Genomic DNA, 20,480 nt, shown 5'->3' on the forward strand with positions numbered 1-20,480 from the left:
TAGTGTCCATAAATGAACTGCACTCTGAAGTATCCACCCCCATCTAATATTTACATATTGGAAAATATTGATATAAAATCATAACAACATGTAATTAGCTATAATGTATGTTCTATTGGGATCAATATTACAATTATGGTGAATATCTCATACAGCTGGATGAGTGGAATCTTCCTGAGCTGAGTAACATAGTGTAAAGCTGTGAGTTAGTGTGCAAGCTCTGGTAACTGGGGAAAGCTGATATTCGGTGCAGGAACCCAGCTTTATGTTACACCCGGTAAGTAATGAAATGTAGAATAATAAAGGATATACTGAGTTTAAAATTAAAATGGATGGGTGCACACAGGGAACTGAGAAAACCTTAGTAAAAGTACATAGCAATAGTTAGTGCTGTATGATAGTGGTAAGATAGTTGCTATATGTCACTGTGTGCAGCTGAGTGACAAAGGTGACACTTTTTGTAATGACGCTGAGCACTGTGACTACATCTGGTGTCAATAGACTGATATTTGGAACAGGAACAAAGGTTATTGTGTCACCAAGTAAGTGGATATGACTATTACTTCTTCTAATGGTGCGTTCACACAGGCAGAGTTATCTGACAGATTTTTGAAGCCAAAGCCAGGAACAGACCGTAAGCAGGGATCGGGTCATAAAGGAAAGAATGAGATTTCTTCGGTTTTCAAATCTGTCAGATAAATCTGCCTGTGTAGACGTACCATAAGCTTTATTAGTTAAGGATTATTATTCCTGTTTTTACGATCTAGGAATCTATGGCCATGTTTTTACTCTCCGTTTTTGAGTAGAACAAATTATGTTCGTCATTTTGCTGTTTGGCCGCCCCCCAGTGCAATGATGGCTGTTGGTACATTATTCTAGTTCAGGTGGACCGATTGGCCTTTGGGTGTGTCTTTAATTAAAAAGTCCATTGAATTTCATAGTAAAAACAGTGAAAGGCTATGTTCACTCAATGTCAAAAACATTGAAAAGGCGTCCGATTTTCATATTTAAAAAAACGTCCGTTTTTGGAGAGATTTAACTGACTGCAATGGCAATGCATTGAAGTCAATGGGAAGACAGACGTCCAATGCACACAGTGTATTGCATAACGGACATTTTTACCGCAGACATCAAAATAATGAACATGATCATTATTTTCGGACGTCTTTTGCAAACAGCGGACGTTTTCTATTAGTTGTTCACACACGGTTTTTCTTTTGTCACCGTTCTTTCTCCCTTTTTACTATTAAATTCAATGGACTTTTCATTTAAGCCACACGCGAAGTCCAATCAGTAAACCCAAACTAAAATAATGTACCAATAGCCGTCGTTGCACTAAAGGGAAGGCAAAGCTGCTAAACAACGTTTTTCAGCTCCGTTTAAAATGCCGTCCGTTATTATGAGTATAAAATAACGGACGTCATTTTAAACGGAGCTGAAAAACGTTGTGTGAACATAGCCAAAGGAAGGTGAAAAACTGTGTGAACAACTAAAAAATAACGTCCGCTGTTTGCAAAAAAAGACGTCTGAAAATAATTAACATGATCATTATTTTGATGTCCGGGCAGATAACGTCCGTCTTTTCATACATTGCGCACATTGTATAGATAGAAAACTATGAAGGCATTAAAAAGAAGTGCAGTACAGTCCAGCTTTGTGCAGCTTTTATAATAGTTTAAGGTATATCTTTTATATTGCTATTTGAAAGCCTAGTTGGAGAACATGTGGAGTCAAAGTATATACTGTACATACCTACTTACAAGCGTCTCTTATGCAGTAGAATGGGTGACCTACATACTGCACAGTAATCATAGGTTTTTGCTGAGGTTCATGTTACTGTGATAATAACTACAACAAATACATCTTTGGAGCGGGGACACGACTGACAGTCATCGCCAGTAAGTATCCAGAGAAAGAGCACTGACTAGCAGCAAAGCCATGGAGGCTAGGTTTACAAACAGTAAAATAAAAGCAAAAAACTACTAAAAAATAAGTCAGCCATGTTTCAGAAGACTTAAATATAGCACATTATTAGATTACAAGACATATTTCTTAGATTCAGACCTATTTTACAGCAGTTTTTTTTTTACTGTGTGTGACATAGTTATAACCAAGGTATAAAGGTAAGCAAATCTAGTGTAAATTGTATTTAGGACAAATTCACTTTAATCCGCAATTATATAGAAAAACAATATTTGTCCCGTATGGCTAGGTTTATACACACAGTAAAATACAGGTGTAAAATGAACAAAAAACATCAATGTTTTATTCTAATAATGTGTTGTATTAAAGTCTATGGAATGTCTATGGCTGCAGGTTTTTGCTCATCTGGATGTCACTGTGGGGGGTTCTGGAATTGGGTATAGACTTATATTTGGATCTGGAACTTTCTTATCTGTCACACCCAGTAAGTGATAACATTTCTTAACAATTCTGCAATATTAAATCTTAGATTTACCATTAAGCACATGGCTGCAGTAAATGCTCAACGCCCCATGTATTTTTATAGATTTTACATGAACTGTATAGTTATTTTGTGTAGCATTTCAGAATAATAAGTTAACCTGCTTAGTGATAATACAGTATTTGCTATGTCATAATTCACAGTAAAAGCAATGGTGATAGCAAATCCAATCACACTGTAGGGCCACGTTCCCATTTTGGGAACAAAGCAGGACAAAGGTAGGCCATGTTTATTATTAGCGGCCGTCTAAATTACGAGACAACTGCCTTTCCCCGCTATGTTTCCAAAGTGGGATAGTAACAGGGTGAACTTGTTAGTGAATCTCATATACTGTATATCACAGTATGTTGATACAATGTGAACACATTTAAATGGGTGATGTCACTTTAAAATAAACTTTTGACATGTCCTAGAGAGATATTAAAAGTTCTGATTGGGTCAGAGTCTGGGTGCTTGGACACCCATCAAAAAGATTAGTGCTTCATTCAGTGTTGTTCAACAGGAGACAAGCTCCATTGTAAAAGTCTATAGAGACCGGCTGCGGCAGTAAGACCAAGATTAAAGTAAGACCAGGGGTAAAGCACTTAGCTCAGGGGTAGGGAACCTTGGTTCTCCAGCTGTTGCAAAACTACAACTCCCATCATGCCTGGACAGCCAAAGCTAAAGCTGTGGCTGTCCAGGCATGATGGGAGTTGTAGCTTTGCAACAGCTGGAGAGCCAAGGTTCCCTACCCCTGACTTAGCTCATTCTAGTGATCAGTAGTCCAAACATCCAGACCACTATCCTTCATAACTTTTGACATATCAAAAGTTTCCTAAAGTGACAGGGATGATTTAACTTATACAGCAGTATGTTAATCTCTAGAGCCCAGCCTTACTGATTCAGAGCTGAGTTTATGTAGAGACATTTTTCACTGTGTAAATAACGCTGCCACTAAGCTTATATTTGGAGCTGGAACTAAACTCACTGTACAACCCAGTAAGTAACAAATCACTAGTCCATCTATCTCCACAAATATGTGTGTAATAATCATGTTAATGCCACTTATATTGTAGGGGATAGGGATGTGATAGATGCAATGAGGATACATAAATTCCTTCTTTGTATTGGAGATAGATAGATAGATAGATAGATAGATAGATAGATGATAGATAGATAGATAGATAGATAGGAGATAGATAGATAGATAGATAGATAGATAGATAGGAGATAGATAGATAGATAGATAGATAGGAGATAGATAGATAGATAGATAGATAGATAGATAGGAGATGGATAGATAGATAGATAGATAGATAGATAGATAGATAGATAGGAGATAGATAGATAGGAGATAGATAGATAGGAGATAGATAGATAGATATATAGGAGATAGATAGATAGATAGATAGATAGATAGATAGATAGATAGATAGGAGATAGATAGATAGATAGGAGATAGATAGGAGATAGATAGATAGGAGATAGATAGATAGATAGATAGATAGGAGATGGATAGATAGATAGATAGATAGATAGATAGATAGATAGATAGATAGATAGATAGATAGGAGATAGATAGGAGATAGATAGATAGGAGATAGATAGATAGATAGATAGATAGATAGATAGATAGGAGATAGATAGATAGATAGATAGATAGATAGGAGATGGATAGATAGATAGATAGATAGATAGGAGATAGATAGATAGATGATAGATAGATAGATAGATAGATAGGAGATAGATAGGAGATAGATAGATAGATAGATAGATAGATAGGAGATAGATAGATAGATAGATAGATAGGAGATAGATAGATAGATAGATAGATAGATAGATAGATAGATAGATAGATAGGAGATGGATAGATAGATAGATAGATAGATAGGAGATAGATAGATAGATAGATAGATAGATAGGTAGGAGATAGATAGATAGATAGATAGATAGATAGATAGATAGACAGCCACCTTTTCCCAATAATATCCGGTAATGGAAACTTAGCATTACATTGGAATGACGGCGAGAATGTTCACTAAAATTTTTTGTCATAGTTTAGTATTATTGTATTGTATGTGAACATAGCCTAATCCTTTCCATACACATAGGAGGACATTTACTAATAAGTCAAATGTGTGTGACTCTTCTAGTGAGGATTGGTGTATATTTTGTTTCGATATCTTGTCACTGATTTATTAAAATGTAGCACTGCTGTAGTGAATGTAGCTAAGTAGAAAGCCGCAAAATAAGTTGCAGAAAAAGTTGCAAAAAAGCAAAAATTGCTCTAGCATATTCACCTGGTATTGATCAGACGTAAGCCTGCATCTGCTTGTGCGACTTTTTAAAAATTCACAAGGGATAAATCGGCCGCTAATCCCGGATTATGCTAACTTTTGGGTGAATACTCAAAACAACCTGATTTAAAAAATAGTTGCATCTAAAAAATATTATTTTTTTTATTATTAATATATATTATTGACCTAAAAATAGACGCAATGCCCTTGATAAATTTCCCCGATAATGTTCTTCCATGTTCCGGTTATCACAGGCCATAATAATATCATAATAACCTGCTAAGAAAATTACACCAGCCTTATCATTTACATTGTGCAAATCAACAATAATCACCTGCAAAAAAAAAAAATAAATTCCAGTATGTCTGGTCACATTTGGACTACTGCATCAGACCATCATGTGGAAAAGGCTATAGTGTTATTAGAAGAACTGTATGATGTGTGTAGGATCCTTTATTGTAAGGCTGTGTGTGACTGTGTGTAGGAACTGCAAGTAAGGTGATCTTTGGAGCTGGAACACAACTCACTGTAACTCCAAGTATGTATCATACAGCATATAAACATAGTTATATTCATATATTTACTTATATTGGTTTTAATATGTCATGCCTTTTTACACGGGCGGATTAACTTTACCATAGGCCCCGGGCTGTTCACCAAGCCTGGCCCCCCCACCCCACTGTAACTATGGAAGCACTAGCCTGGCGTTCATAGTACAGTATAGATAATGTCATGATTTATGCAAAATTGCCATAAAAAAACAGTGATTTTTTTGCAAATCATGGCAGAAGTGTAGCCAGGAGACAGTACACCATTGAAAGTATAAGTCTTTTTGGGTGGTCATGGGCCCCCCAGGAGCTCAGGGCCCCGGGCTGCCGCTCAAAACGCCCCTATTATAATCCACTACTGCCTTTTTATGTGGACTTATCAATATAGTTGATGTATTGGGATATGAAGGCTCAGATCAGTTTAAGGCTAAGTTCACACGTTTTGTTTTTTGTTTTTTTTGTAAAAAACTGATGCTGATTGCAATGGCCTAAGCGTTCGTTCTTTACTGCAGGGCCAGAATTGCATTGCTGCCCACTGTGTTCTTTAGAACGGGCGTTAGAATAATGTGAATGTCAATTATTATTCACTGAATAGCAGCAGTCCACACAATGCAATGTGCAGCGGCGGCCGCACATTGCATTGAAGTGAATGGCTAATTGATTTGCGGGCACACCCAACAGTGCCTGCAAATCAGTTGTGAAAAAAGAACGTTCCTGCAGCAGATACAGAGGTATCGGCTGAAGGAACGGGCTGAGTGCAGCCCGGTGGCCGACTGTTTAACAGCGGCCGTTGCTATGCATGTTGTTTCACATGTCCCTGCCACCTATACTGCTATATCGGCCGCAGGAACATAATTTTATTTGGTTTGCGGGCACATTTGGGTGTGCCTGCAATCCAATGAACCATTGCAGTCCAGAACGGCCATACATTGTGTGGACAGAGTGGAAACAACGGTCGTTGTTTCTGCATTAGCAGCCACAAATAATTGACAATTATTTGCATGGCTGTAGGGGGAACAATGACTGATGTCAGTACGGCGTGTGCATGGAACAGGCAACATTGCATTGATTTCATTGCAATACCGCTCTGGCGGAAAAAAAGGAGTCTGTTTTTATTGCAAATAGTGGCCGTTCTTTCAAAAAAAAAAATACAATATGTGAACATACCCTAAATGGCTGTTATATACAACTGACCGTAAAACAGCCATTTTGTACTTTTATAAATGATGGCCGTTTTTTTTTACTGTTATAGGCTATGTACACAGTGTTTTGTACGTGTTTTTTTTTGGGGGGGGGTGGAACAGCCATTTTTAATAATAACTGTCGTGGTAACATAGCCAGATAATATTGTAAAAAAAAAAAAAACACTGTGTGAACGTGTCCTGAATATGAAGCCTCATTTTCTATGCCTTTCTATGCCTATGACATGCTTAGGTTGTCTGTAGTTTTTGGAAAGCTTTTGATCACTGTGCACAGTCAGGGTACAATAAACTCACATTTGGAGAAGGCACCAGACTTCATGTGACCCCAAGTAAGTTTACAATAACCTTTCTTACACCCTTACCTTACGATCCATTCCTTAATAGCTCCAAGTCAGCAGCCAAATGGATATGAGGCATATTTTTTAACCACATTGTATATGAACTAATTCTGCTTACTGTTGTTTTCTAAGATTGTATAAACTTTTGCATTTCAGCAAGAGCAACGGAAGGAGAGAACAGTTCTATGATTTTTTTTTCAGCAAAATGCTAAATCTTATTAAGGCGTCATTAGCTCTTTGTGGTGTCCTACAACTGTCTGGATAAATGTAGGAAGATAGGACGGATATGTAATGGGGGATGACTGACTGTTGTGGCATTTTGGCAGTGGCCTTAGCCCCCTTGGCCGAAGGAAGCCCACAACTCCTTAGCCAGTGACAGATAAGTGCACAGGTTACTTATCAAATGCAATCTGTTAGGCTGGGTTCACACTGCGTTGTTGCAATCCGTTTCGTTTTTTTATTTTTTATTTTAAAATGGATGGAAAAAAAAACGCATCCATTTTGATCCGATTTTTTTCCCATTGACTTCCATTATAAAAAGAAAAGGATCAAAACGGATCAGTTTTTATTAACGTACACAAAAACATAGTTGTCCTCATTTTTGTGTCTTCGTTAAAAAATAAAAATAAATAAAAAACACGCGGATCCGTTTTGATCCATTTTTTTTTATATGGAAGTTAATAAAAAAACAGATGAAAACGGATGCAAGGAAATTTGTCCATTTTTTTTTTTTTTGCAAAAACGCAGTGTGAACCCAGCCTTAGCCTAGCTCAAGTGTGGCAAAGCTTTCTATCCAACACTAGTTTAACTATAATGTTATATTTTTCTTTATACTATTCTTTTTATACTGGATACTAGAGATTATTATACACAGTTATATAGTCACTCAGGTTGGTGCTAGTAGAATGGGTGATTAGAGTGTTTTTGAATGACTAGGTAACACTGTGCTTCTTCGAATGTCAACAAACTTATATTTGGTGGTGGAACCAAACTAAGTGTTTTGCCAAGTAGGTAAAGATTTTGAAGCTTTTTTTCTTTTTCATAGTACTGTGCTAGTTTTATGTGCATGTATTACAAATCTCTTCAAAATAATACTGACTTTTTCATACAACAACATGTATGGTGCTGACAATCTTAGACTATAAGAAATATAATATACTGTATATTAGGTATTAGGCTATGTTCTCACTACGTAAAAATGATGTCCGTCTTTCCAGACAGCCATCATTTTAGTACCAAATACGTACCGGACGTAAAATTAGTACCGGACATAAAATTAGTACCGGATGTAAAATTCCATTGTGGGAACATAGCCCCATAATAAAACCCTTAAATCTATGAGATTATAGTTCAGTCCACAATCTGATTCTAGCTTTATGTGTGTGTATATATATATATATATATATATATATATATATATATATATGCAAAAAGTATTGCAAGCAGCACAGCTTGGAGCTCAAACGTCTTGTGGGTGCTGGCTGGATGATCCTGACCTAGGATCCTGGAGGATATATTCAAAAAATTCCAACAGCACTTCCCGATATCTTCAAAAACGTGAAGTATTTATTCAATCACATCAAAAAAACAGTGTGGCATAGCAAAAAAATTTTTTTTTGCTATGCCACACAGTTTTTTTTATGTGATTGAATAAATATTTCACGTTTTTGAAGATATCAGGAAGTGCTGTTGGAATTTTTTGAATACATATATATATATATATATATATATATATATATATATATATATATATGTATATATATATGTATATGCCAATGTTATAATTGTGCTGTAAATGACACAATGTCATACATGTGTAATGTCAGCCTCCATCTACATTTTATGTAATGGTATAGCGCACAGTGTTATAATACTGGCTTCAGTAAACTGGTATTTGGCCAAGGGACCAAACTCAATGTGCAACCAAGTAAGTATGTGATAATAAATTCTACTGATTTAACTATTAATATTTCTGAACTAGGAAGGACTAAGCATATTACAGAGTATTTTCTTGCATGTTTGCACAAATCTGAAACTATCTTAAAGTTATTTTCATATATAAATATATATATATATATATATATAATTTTATTTATTTATTTATTTTTGTTGCTTTTTTTTTTTTTCATGATTTATTCTTCAGTAATTCATATTGGCTAACCTCAAACACTGTATTAGGTAAGATCAGTTTCTATAAAATACATTATATTTTTTAATGACCAATATTACAATTCCCACCAGTGGTTTGTACTGTTCCTTAGCTGAGACATAGGATAGCAGGCAATACATTTTTGTAGTTAGATGTAACACTGTGCGTATAGTGGAAACACCAAGCTAATATTTGGATCTGGGACTAGATTAACTATTCAGCCAAGTAAGTTTATTGTGTGTAAAATTATTATTAGAGAGGGTATTGTAAAAATGAAAGCCTTTTTTTTTAAATGTATATTGTAATATATTAAATGTGTACATATAAATATACATGTATATACAGGTGTATAGTAGACATGTTGAGTTTGTATTGGAAAAATGGTATAAAGCCTTATTTTGGACGTAATCCCAGAAGAAAACTTTTTAGCTTGAGCGGCCTATTCAGTCAGCTGATCAGCACGGTCAGATGTCCCCACCAATCTAATACCGATGGTCTATGCTAAGAATAGTCCACTAATGGTATAGTCCCGGAGAAAAAAGAACTTAATTTATAATAATTCCATTACGTTTGTGAAAAATACTTAGAAATGTAAATAATCCTGAAAGTCGTATTCTATCCACAAAGTGAATCAAGAGCATTCATATAGTCTGTGACTTATTTGACAGATTTTTTTTATATTATTTTACTGTGTGTTTAAATATTCCACTAAATACTGTTTTAACAATACATTTAGCTTAGAGAAGTAGGTTGTTATACTTTAGTGACATATCTGTAACATATAGAGACAGTACAGTCCCATGGTTTATATATACTGTAGTCATTGCAGGGTTATATCTAGTATATATACTGTATGTGGAGTAAAGGTTGCTGCAGTATACACTGCTCATAGTGATCTGGGACACCAAATGGGTTTATGTTAAGAGGTAAATTGATGTGTACTACTAACAACTACAAGCTCGTATTTGGCCAAGGCACCAGGTTACATGTTCTACCAAGTAAGATTGTTTTCCATTATATGTTGTTTATAACTATATGACAGTAAGATGTTTATGTGGGAGGTGGTGCACAAACCGTATATACAGTGAGATACCATAAGTGTAGTTTTGCTTCAGATGAAGGGTGGCAGGTTGGACATCTATGTTCTAGAGCCTTGGTTCTAACCTGTGGTACTCTGTGAGTACCCCATGTCTCTATAGGGTAAATGTGTGTTAGCGGTAGTAAAGGCAGCATAGTATTGGGAATAATTTTCTGTAAATTTGAAAAAACAAAACAAAACCAAACTTGGTTTTGGACATTTGGATATACCTTTAGGTAGTCCTAACAAGGAAAAAACTATAGGTTATAAAGCTATTATATATTTTTATCTCCTATCTATCTATCTATCTATCTATCTATCTATCTATCTGATTCTCTCCAGCACTCTGAATATTTCTGATAGTATATACACCTTATTAGGGCTACGGTCACACAACGTAAATTATCAATTAATCACGGCCGTTGTTGCAATTTGCAACCAATCTTGCAGCCAATGGGGGCCAGAGTGTATACATATAGTATACTCTTCATCTGGGACCCCTAGCGGCCGCAGCGAAAATTGACACGTCAGTTTTGTGCGACCGCTATTCATTGAATAGCGGCCGCATAAAAATGTCAGTTCACACAATAAAGAGTGCGGATCCGGTCGCACTCTCCATTGTGTGCAATGGTGAATTGGGATGCGGGCGCACACTGATGCGCCCGCATCCCAATTCACCAGAAAAGAAGTTTATCCGTCTGGTACTGCAATAGTGGCCGGGATAAACTTCACTGACACCGGCCGTTCTGTGACACGGCCAGTGTCATACAGTATGTAGTGTGATCCCGGCTTTATACTGTATTGTCTCTATGGATATATGTGGACATTAATAAACCATGAGATTAGACAAGTCTATGCTAAGTAAGGATAACCTATTCCACACTATAGTGACTGCTGTCTCTGTATCCTGTGTATGATCACAACTTTTTGCTATGAGATGACACACTGTGTAATGATAACGTAAAACTCACATTTGGAAGTGGCACAAAGTTATCAGTAACACCAAGTAAGTTATTAGGTTTTATAGCTGTTTATGTGTTTATTATGGTACATGCCGAACTGATAACAGTAAGATAAGTGATGTTATAATGTTTTTGTCCTAGCTTGGTATTAATTTACTTTATACTTATCACCACTTTCATACACCCTTAGATTCCCCAGATTATAGTAGTAACTATGTGGTTCAGCACTGAATAGTCCCTCTATGGCTATGCTCCCACTTTGGCGGCCATCTTGTTAAAAAGACGGCTACTCATAATGATCATTATTAGCAGCTATTTATGTTACAAGATGGCCGCCTTCTCTGATATTTTCCCAGAGTTGATAACATAGCCTAGCTTATTATAGTAATTATTAAACATATACTTAGCTGTTTATACATTTGAATGGAAGGTAGAAACCTATGAATGTCTTAGCGATCCAGGACACAAATTATTCCAAGTTATATAGAACAAACCCTTACAAAACCAAATACTAACTAATCAAAGAGGATAAGCAAATATATAAGAGGAACATAAAATAACAAATGGAGGTGTCAGTATAACAACTAATATCTTTTATTAAGGGGTATGGAAAATATCAGTCAATGGCAACATTATAATAACGAAATGCTAACATGTAAGATTATAGTTCAGTCTATGATCTGATTCTAGCTCTGGGTGGGTCTATCAATATATGTACTGGGTAATGATATAACTGTGCTGTAAATTACACTTTTATCATGGAGTGAGAGCCTGTCATACATAGGTAATGTGAGGCTCCATCTACATTTTATGTAAAGGTATAGAGCATAGTGTTATAATACTGGTGTCAATAAACTGGTATTTGGCCAAGGGACCAAACTCTATGTGCAACCAAGTAAGTATGTGATAATAAATCTACTGACTTAACCAAGAATATTTCTGAATAGGGCCAATGTATATTACAGTATATGGCTATGTTCACACAAGGTCCAAAAAAGGGAAGTCTATAGACTGAAGTCTATGGAATAACGGATGTCTTTTTCACACATTGTATTGAATGATGGACGTCTTTTGAGGCGGACACATTCAATACAATGTATAAAAAAGAAGTCCATTATTCCATAGACTCCAATGCATTTAAGTCAAGCCAATTAAAATGATGCAATAACGGGTGTCTTTTTAAACACAAAAAGCGGGCGATTTTTTTCCCCTTTTTTGAACCTTGTGTGAACATAGCCTATTTCTGCATTACATATATATATATATACTTGTGTTCATGATTTATTCTTGAGTTATTCATATTTGCTAACCTCAATGTATCAAGTAAAATCAGTTTCTATACAATACATTTTTTTTTTATTGACTGTAAGGACCAAACTTATACTTAACATTTGCCACCATTGGTTTGTACAGTTGCTGAGGTGTAGGATAGCAGGCGATATATTCTTGTAGTTAGATGTAACACTGTGCATATGGAGGCACCAACAAGCTAATATTTGGATCTGGGACAAGAATAATTATTCAGCCAAGTAAGTTCATTGTGTGTAAAATTATTATTAGAGGGGGTATTGTAAAAATGAAACCCTTTTTTCAATGTATATTTGGATACATAAAATGTGTACATATAAATATACATGTATATACAGGTATATAGTAGATATGTTCAGTTTTAATTCGAAAGATGGCGTGACGGCAGATTTTGGAAGTAATCCCAGAATACTTTTTAAATTGAGCAGCCTATTCAGTCAGTTGATCAGCGGGGTCAGACCCCCCCACCAATCTGATACTGATGGTCTATATCATGAATAGTCCAATAATGGTATAGTCCTGGGAGGGGGGACCAAATTTACAATAATTCCAATTAGTTTTAGAAAAGTACTTAAGAATTTTAATCTAGAAAGTCGTATTCTATTCAGACTGTGGCTTAGGGACATTCATACCTTGTGTTACAAGAACATTAATTATTTTTATTTTTTATTTTATTGTGTCTGAGTCTAGCCCAGTGTTTCTAATATTCCACTAAATACTGTTTACAAAAATACATTTAGCTTCGAGAAGTAGGTTTGTTATACAATACAGTCCCATGGTTTATATATACTGTAGTCATTGCAGGGTTATATCTAGTACACTGTATGTGGAGTAAAGGTTGCTGCAGTATACACTGCTCATAGTGATCTGGGACACCAAGTGGGTTTATGTTAAGACGTGAAATGATGTGTAGTAATAACAACTACAAGTTTGTATTTGGCCAAGGCACCAGGTTACATGTTCTACCAAGTAAGACTTTTTTCATTCATATGTTGTCTTTAACAATAAACAGTACTATTTAAAGATTTATGTGGAGGATGGTGCAGAGACCATATATACAGTAAGACTTTTTTAGATGACTCCAAAATTACAGTAAGATGGTCTTTTAGAGCATGGGTGTCCAACCTGTAGCCCTTCAGCTTGTAGGTTTGTACTAGCTGGAGGACCTCATTTTGGACACCTAAGTTCTACAGCCTTTGTTCTAATTTGTGGTACAGTGTGAGTATCCTATGTCTCTATGGGGGGCTCACACTGTGTTCAGAGCAGTACAGGGGACAAGGCCCTGGTGGCAATGTGCTGTAAATTGTTTTAAAAGAATTAGACACTGAGAAATACTCTTAGCTAGACCTATCAAAGGAGAAACTATAGGTTATGGAATAAAAAAATATTTAACAGAATAACTTGGTCTATGTCAGGGAGGCTCTTAGAGGTCATCTTTTAAAAAGTCTCACTTTATGCATCTATCTATCTATCTATCTATCTATCTATCTATCTTTCTCCTATCTATTATCTATCTATCTATCTATCTATCTATCTATCTATCTATTATCTATCTATCTATCTATCTATCTCCTATCTATCTATCTATCTATCTATCTATCTATCTATCTCCTATCTATCTATCTATCTATCTATCTATCTATCTATCTATCTATCTATCATCTATCTATTATCTATCTATCTATCATCTATCTATCTATCTATCTATCTATCTATCTATCTATCTATCTACTCTCTACACTTATTATAAAGTATTGTCTCTATAGATAGGTGAGGACATTATTAAACCATGAGAGTAGACAAGCCTATGTTTAGTAAGAATAACCTATTCAACACTATAGTGACTGCTCTCTGTATCCTGTGTATGATCACAGCTTTTTGCTATGACATGTCACACTGTGTAATAATAATGTCAAATTCACGTTTGGAAGTGGCACAAAGTTATCAGTCACACCAAGTAAGTTATTAGGTTACATAACTATTTATGTGTTTTGTTATGGTACATGCCGGACTGATAACAGTAAGACAATGGATGTTATTATGTTATTGTCCACGTTGGGCATTAATTTACTTTATCCTTATCACCACTTTCATATACTTATATTCCCCAGATTATAGTAGTATAGTATAGTAACTATGTGAATCAGCACTGAACAGTCACTCTACACAGTCCAGTAGTAATAAATGATTTATTACAGATGGCACATTTGTCTAACATTATTTGTTATATAGCTACACTACTAAAGAAATTATTAAACATATACTTAGCTATATGTATACATTTGAAAGGAAAGTAGAAACTTTAAATGCCTTATTGAACAGGACACAGATGTTATTCCAAGTTATATAGAAGAAACCCTTACAGAACCAAATTCTAACCAGTCAATGACATAGGCAAACATAGAAATATAAACATTATAATAACAAATGGAGGTGTCAATACAAGGGTTAATATACTTTATTCAGGGGTATAAATATTCAGGGAAAATATCAGTGATTGACATCATTACAATAATGAAATCGTTAAAACTACGAGATTATGGTTCAGTTTGTGATCTGATTCTAGCTCCACATGTGTGTATATATATTGGCCAGTCTTATAACTGTGCTGTAAATTGCACTATATCATGGAGTGAGAGCCAAAGGTAATGTGAGGTTCCATTTAGATTTTATGTAATGGTATAGAGCACAGTGTTATAATACTGGCTTCGGTAAACTGGTATTTGGTCAAGGGACCAAACTCAATGTGCAACCAAGTAAGTATGTGATATATTCTGACTTAACCATTAATATTTCTGAATTAGGCCAATGCATATTAGAGAGTATTTTCTTACATGTTTTCAAAATTCAAAAATCTAAAAATGTTACTTTCACTATAGCATATATCTATCTATATATATATATATATATATATATATATATATATACACACTTGTGTTCATGATTTATTCTTACAATTTGATATTTTTATGTAATTTATATATTAGGATTTCCACCAGTGGTTTGTACAGTTATAGAGGTATAGGATAGCAGGCAATCCATTCTTGTAGTTAGATGTAACACTGTGCATATAGTGGAACCGACAAGCTAATATTTGGATCTGGGACTAGATTAACCATTCAGCCAAGTAAGTTCATTGTGTGTAAAATTATTATTAGAGCCGGTATGCTACAAATGAAGCGTTTTTTCTATGTATATTGTAATACATTAAACGTGCACAAATTATACATCCATACATAGGTATATGGTATACATGTTGAGGTTTTGCTATGTTCCCACAATGTCTTTTTAGGTTAAATAATGACTGTTATATATAATGGCGGCCATAAATAAAGATCATTATTAAAGAAAAATGGCAATTTTTTTCAACTAATAAGTTGTTGTAGGAACACGGCCTTAATTAGAAAGATTCTGAAAGTAGATTGAAGGTAGATTTTGGAAGTAAACCCAAAGAACATTTTTTTAGCATGGTCAGACCCACTACCATCCGTCTGATACTGATGGTCTATTCTAAGAATAGTCCATTAATAGTAAAGTCCTGGGAAAAAATTACAATGATTCTAATTAGTTTGTGAAAACTTTTCCTGAGAGCTAGAACATCTTATTCCATTCAGGCTGGATTGGGGACATTGGTACTTTGTGTTACAAGCACATAGGCTGAGAGCAGTTTATGTAGTGGGATTTCTGACTGTGCTAATACTGGTGACTGGAAGTACGTGTTTGGGAAAGGGACCCGACTCACTGTTCAGCCCAGTAAGTAATGGGAAGAGATTCTTATTCATTTGCATGAGAAACATAGTAATGGCTCTTCATTCTCTAACAACTAAGCTAAACTGTAGAATTTCTACATTCTCTGAATGAAACATAATATTGTTAGTTTACATAAATCCTCTCTTTAAAGGAGAACTGAATTCTGGTTTTATCAGTAGAGGATGGCCGCTGGAAATTGTTAATTGGAGAAATACAAAAAAAAACTGTTTCCCATGGGCACAATACGGCTGTATTTTTATATGTGTATTACAGAAAAACATGAACCCCCCACCCCATAGCTCTTCTGAACCATACATAACTTACCATAGGCTTCTATATTATCTAAGTCATGTTCAGTATAACCAAGGGGGCCAAAGTGTTGTGTTCTGGCAATGATATAGGCCCATCAATGCCCATGTGAAACTTAATATTTTGGAATTATTAACATTATATCATTTTACCCCCTAATCTAAGGCTGATAAAACTGCAATTTCCAATGTTTGTAGAGTTTAATTTGGAAACTGAGATTTTTTTGTAGCATGGCATATTCACAGCCAATGTGAGGTTGGGTTCACACACAGCTTTTTTTTTTTTTTTTTTTTGAGCCAATGCCAGAAGTGGATTCGAAATGAATGGGAAATACTGGACCCAGTGGTTGAGCCACTTCTAGATTTGTCTAAGAAAACTGAATAAAATCCAAAACAACCCTAAGAATCTGTTAGTGCCCCCCAAAAGAAAAGAAGAAAAAAGAGCAATGTTCTTAGTATAGCATAGTACAGCAAACCCCATAAGTAAAGGTAAAGGCTTCTATTACAGTGTGCATATGGAAGTAGCACTGGGAAACTTACCTTTGGACAAGGGACAAAACTAAGAGTTAATCAAAGTAAGTGTTAATGAGTGTGAGATTTTTTATAAAAGTATCTGAATCGTGTTTATGGTGGACAGAATTGTTGCCAAAAATTTCTGTGTGACGGAAAATGAGTTGTATACATTTTGACGGAATTGCTTATGCAGCATGCACATGAATTTTTGTGAGCGCCATTCAGATAAATTCTGAATTTTTTTTGCAACAAACTTGTTTTTGAATTCACCAATGATGTTCATATCACCCCCGATAAATAGGGTAACGTGCCAAGGAGCGTCAACCACCATATAGCAATGAGCGAGCATACCAAACAATAAGAAATAAGTTCAAGGGTTGATAATTTAGTACATAATCTAATCATTTAATCATTGTGTTTCTTTTGTTATTGCTATAACATATTTCAGCTTATTTTTGGGAACTGGGACAAAGTAAGTGAGAATTACCTAACATTCTAACCATGGCCATTAATATATTACTTCACCATAAATCATTTTAGTCTATATTTAAGAATAAAGAAAAAAAAGTGACATGACATAGTTTTGCCATCCATGCTTCTCTAATGGTTTTGATTGTATTTAGAGAAAGTTGGCTTTATACATTGCTTATGATAACGTAGTCTTGTTTACTCCATAGCAAAGCACACTGGCCCAACAATATCAGGGCTTTGTTCCCACAATGTCTTTCTTAGGCAAAATAAAGGCCTCTGTTTGATAATAACGGCCGTAAATAATGATCATTATTGGTGGCTGCCATTATAAAATAACGTCCGTTATTTTGCCTAAAAAACACGTGTTAAATAGCCCAAAGGGAAACTGGATTGTCCATAGATCTGTTGTTTGCTTTGTTTTTCCTTTTTCCATTATGCTACAACCACATGTCTTTCGTTTGGCGTTTGGACAGCCAAACTTTAAGACGACCATCATTTTGTGGCCAAATAACAGCCATTATTTAAAAATAACAGCCACTATTTTGCAATAATGGACATTATTTGGCCGCGAAATGGATGTGTCTTAAAGATTGGCCATCAAATGGCAAAAAAAAGATGTTGTGTGGTCGTGGCCAAACTGTGCAAATTTCTCCATTGTAATTTCTCTCTCTCAGTTCCACTCCTGAATTTGGCTACAAATACTGACAGAAATACTTAATAAGGCCATGTTCACATATGGTATGATACCAGCCATTCTGTGACCTGGCCGTTTACCGGCCGGATAATCTTCTGTTCTATTGAATTGGGATGTGGGCGCATCAGTGTGGGCCCGCATCCCAGTTCACCATTGAACACAATGGACAGTGCGTCGGGAGCCGCACTCTTCATTGTGTGACTTGTCAGTGTTGTGCGGCCGCTATTCAATGAACAGCGGCAGCACAAAACTGACATGCCAGTTTCTTGTGCGGCCGCTAGCGATCCCGGCCAGAGTGTATACACTTCGGCCGAGATTCCCTCTAAGTGCAGCACAATGTAAGTTTAGTATTAATCACGGCCGTTGTTGCACATTGGCAACAACGGCCATGATTAATGCTAAACTTGCATTGTGTAATCATAGCCTAAAACAGTAACATGGCCTAATAGTGCAAAATAATCCAGTATATTAAATGGGAAATCAATAACAAAAGACTGTGATGACCTTTTAGCTCTGTTACATCTCTGTACTGTCAGTGATTGCACTTGAAGGCTATTAGTTAAAGGGTATGTTCACACTGAGTAAATGTGGTGGAATTCCCGACATGTCAATTCCCATTTACACATTTACTCAGTAAATAGTGGAAATAATAACCTAAATATTTATATTCCAATGTGATATAAAATCTATCAGATTGTATCATGAATGATTCTGTGCTGCCAGTTGTACATGATAGTGACAGCACAGCTGCTGCTATGTAGATCTAAACTCGGGTTTTATGTAAAGAGCAGAGCGTATGTGTGACTAGTGGATCTGGCTGGGGAAAGCTTGTATTTGGCTCGGGGACACAGTTGCATGTCATTCCACGTAAGTTATTTTTGCATCTGTAGATGATGTCAGTTTTTAAGAACATAACATCTGCTGATTAGCATAAAGGTATATACAATTATCAGTATAGTATAAATATTAGTCATGTCCAGTATTCATAAGTCAGCTATAGAACAGATAGACTGTGAACTATATATATATATATATATATATATATATATACAGTAGCTATAGGGAGTAGAAAAGACAGACTATCAATATTAATACCAGGACTGTTCACACTGTTTTACATGATGATTATATTATATATTATATGGTGATTAAACCCGTATATAGAGGATATCCTTCTTAGTGTAGGTTAGTACCAGCGATGTGGCACCTGCAGGGGGCAGGTTTTTGTACTTAGATGTAATACTGTGTAATGTTGGCAACAAGCTTGTCTTTGGAAGTGGAACCAGATTAGTAGTTAAAACAAGTGAGTACTCATATACATGTCATATTATAATAATTATAAATTATATATTGATCTCAATTACATTCTCTGTACTATTCAGCAATGATAATATATTATGTTCCCTATCATATTCAGCAGCAGGAATGAAGCTATAGGGAGTGCAGAGGTAGCAGTTACACTCAGGCTCTGGTTCCAGAGGTGGACCAGAGACCCCTCAGCCACATCCGGGCAGGGTTACATATATCCGGCGATCCAGTGGCATTGGCATTAGCAGGAAAATGCATTTTTGAACTGATCCCTTTCATATGATTGGGACACTTCAAAGCATGCAACACTTCAGTTAGGATTCCGGACTGCTGTGAACCCGGCCTTAAAGGCACAGTTGTCTATGAACGGCACAGATTAAGCATTGAATCCAGGAGCTCTGTCCAAGTAGGCTCCAATAGTAAAGTTAATAATATGTTGAGTGACAGATTTACTTGCCTTAACCAATGTAACTTAGAAGTATTGTACCCATTGTTTATTAACACATACAGAAAGTTATATAACTTCATATGTGTCACAATAAGGCTATGTTCACACAACGTCAAAAATGGAGAAAAAACATCCGATTCCGCTATTTAAAAAAACGTCCGTTTTTGCAGCAATTTAACTGACTTCAATGCAATTGCATTGAAGTCAATGGGAAGACGGACGTCCTATGCACACAATGCATTGAAAAAGGGACGTTTTTGCCGCGGACGTCAAAATAATGAACATGAACATTATTTTGGGACGTTTTTTGCAAATAGCGGACGTTTTGTATTAGTTGTTCACACACAGTTCTTCTATTGTCACCGTTCTTTCTCTGTTTTTACTATTAAATTCAATGGATTTTTCAATTAAGCGTCAACCAAATGGCAATTAGTAACCCCAAACTAAGATAATGTGCAAACACTAGTCATTGCACTAAGGGGATGCTAGGCTTCGAAAAACGTCCGTTATTTTAGACTCAAAATAACGGACGTAATTTTAAACGGAGCTGAAAAAAACGTTGTGTGAACATAGCCTAAGAGAGTATTACAGGGGGGCATTTTTATTCTTGTTTAATAACTGACAGTTCTGGCCCGACCATGGGTTTAAGGACCTGGACCGACA

At 35.7% G+C, this 20,480-nt stretch overlaps 1 protein-coding gene across 1 annotated transcript in view; it reads left to right on the forward strand.

Annotated features, from left to right (window-relative positions):
* LOC138787070 (T cell receptor alpha chain MC.7.G5-like) overlaps positions 1-20,480 on the forward strand; it is a 220,198-nt gene that overhangs the window by 174,480 nt on the left and 25,238 nt on the right. The window contains exon 4 of the mRNA XM_069964193.1: positions 18,870-18,928. Within this exon, the coding sequence (XP_069820294.1) occupies positions 18,870-18,928 (59 nt within the window). The remainder of the gene's footprint in view (positions 1-18,869; positions 18,929-20,480) is intronic.

Source organism: Dendropsophus ebraccatus, chromosome 3, assembly GCF_027789765.1.
Source record: "Dendropsophus ebraccatus isolate aDenEbr1 chromosome 3, aDenEbr1.pat, whole genome shotgun sequence".
Lineage (NCBI taxonomy): Eukaryota > Metazoa > Chordata > Amphibia > Anura > Hylidae > Dendropsophus > Dendropsophus ebraccatus.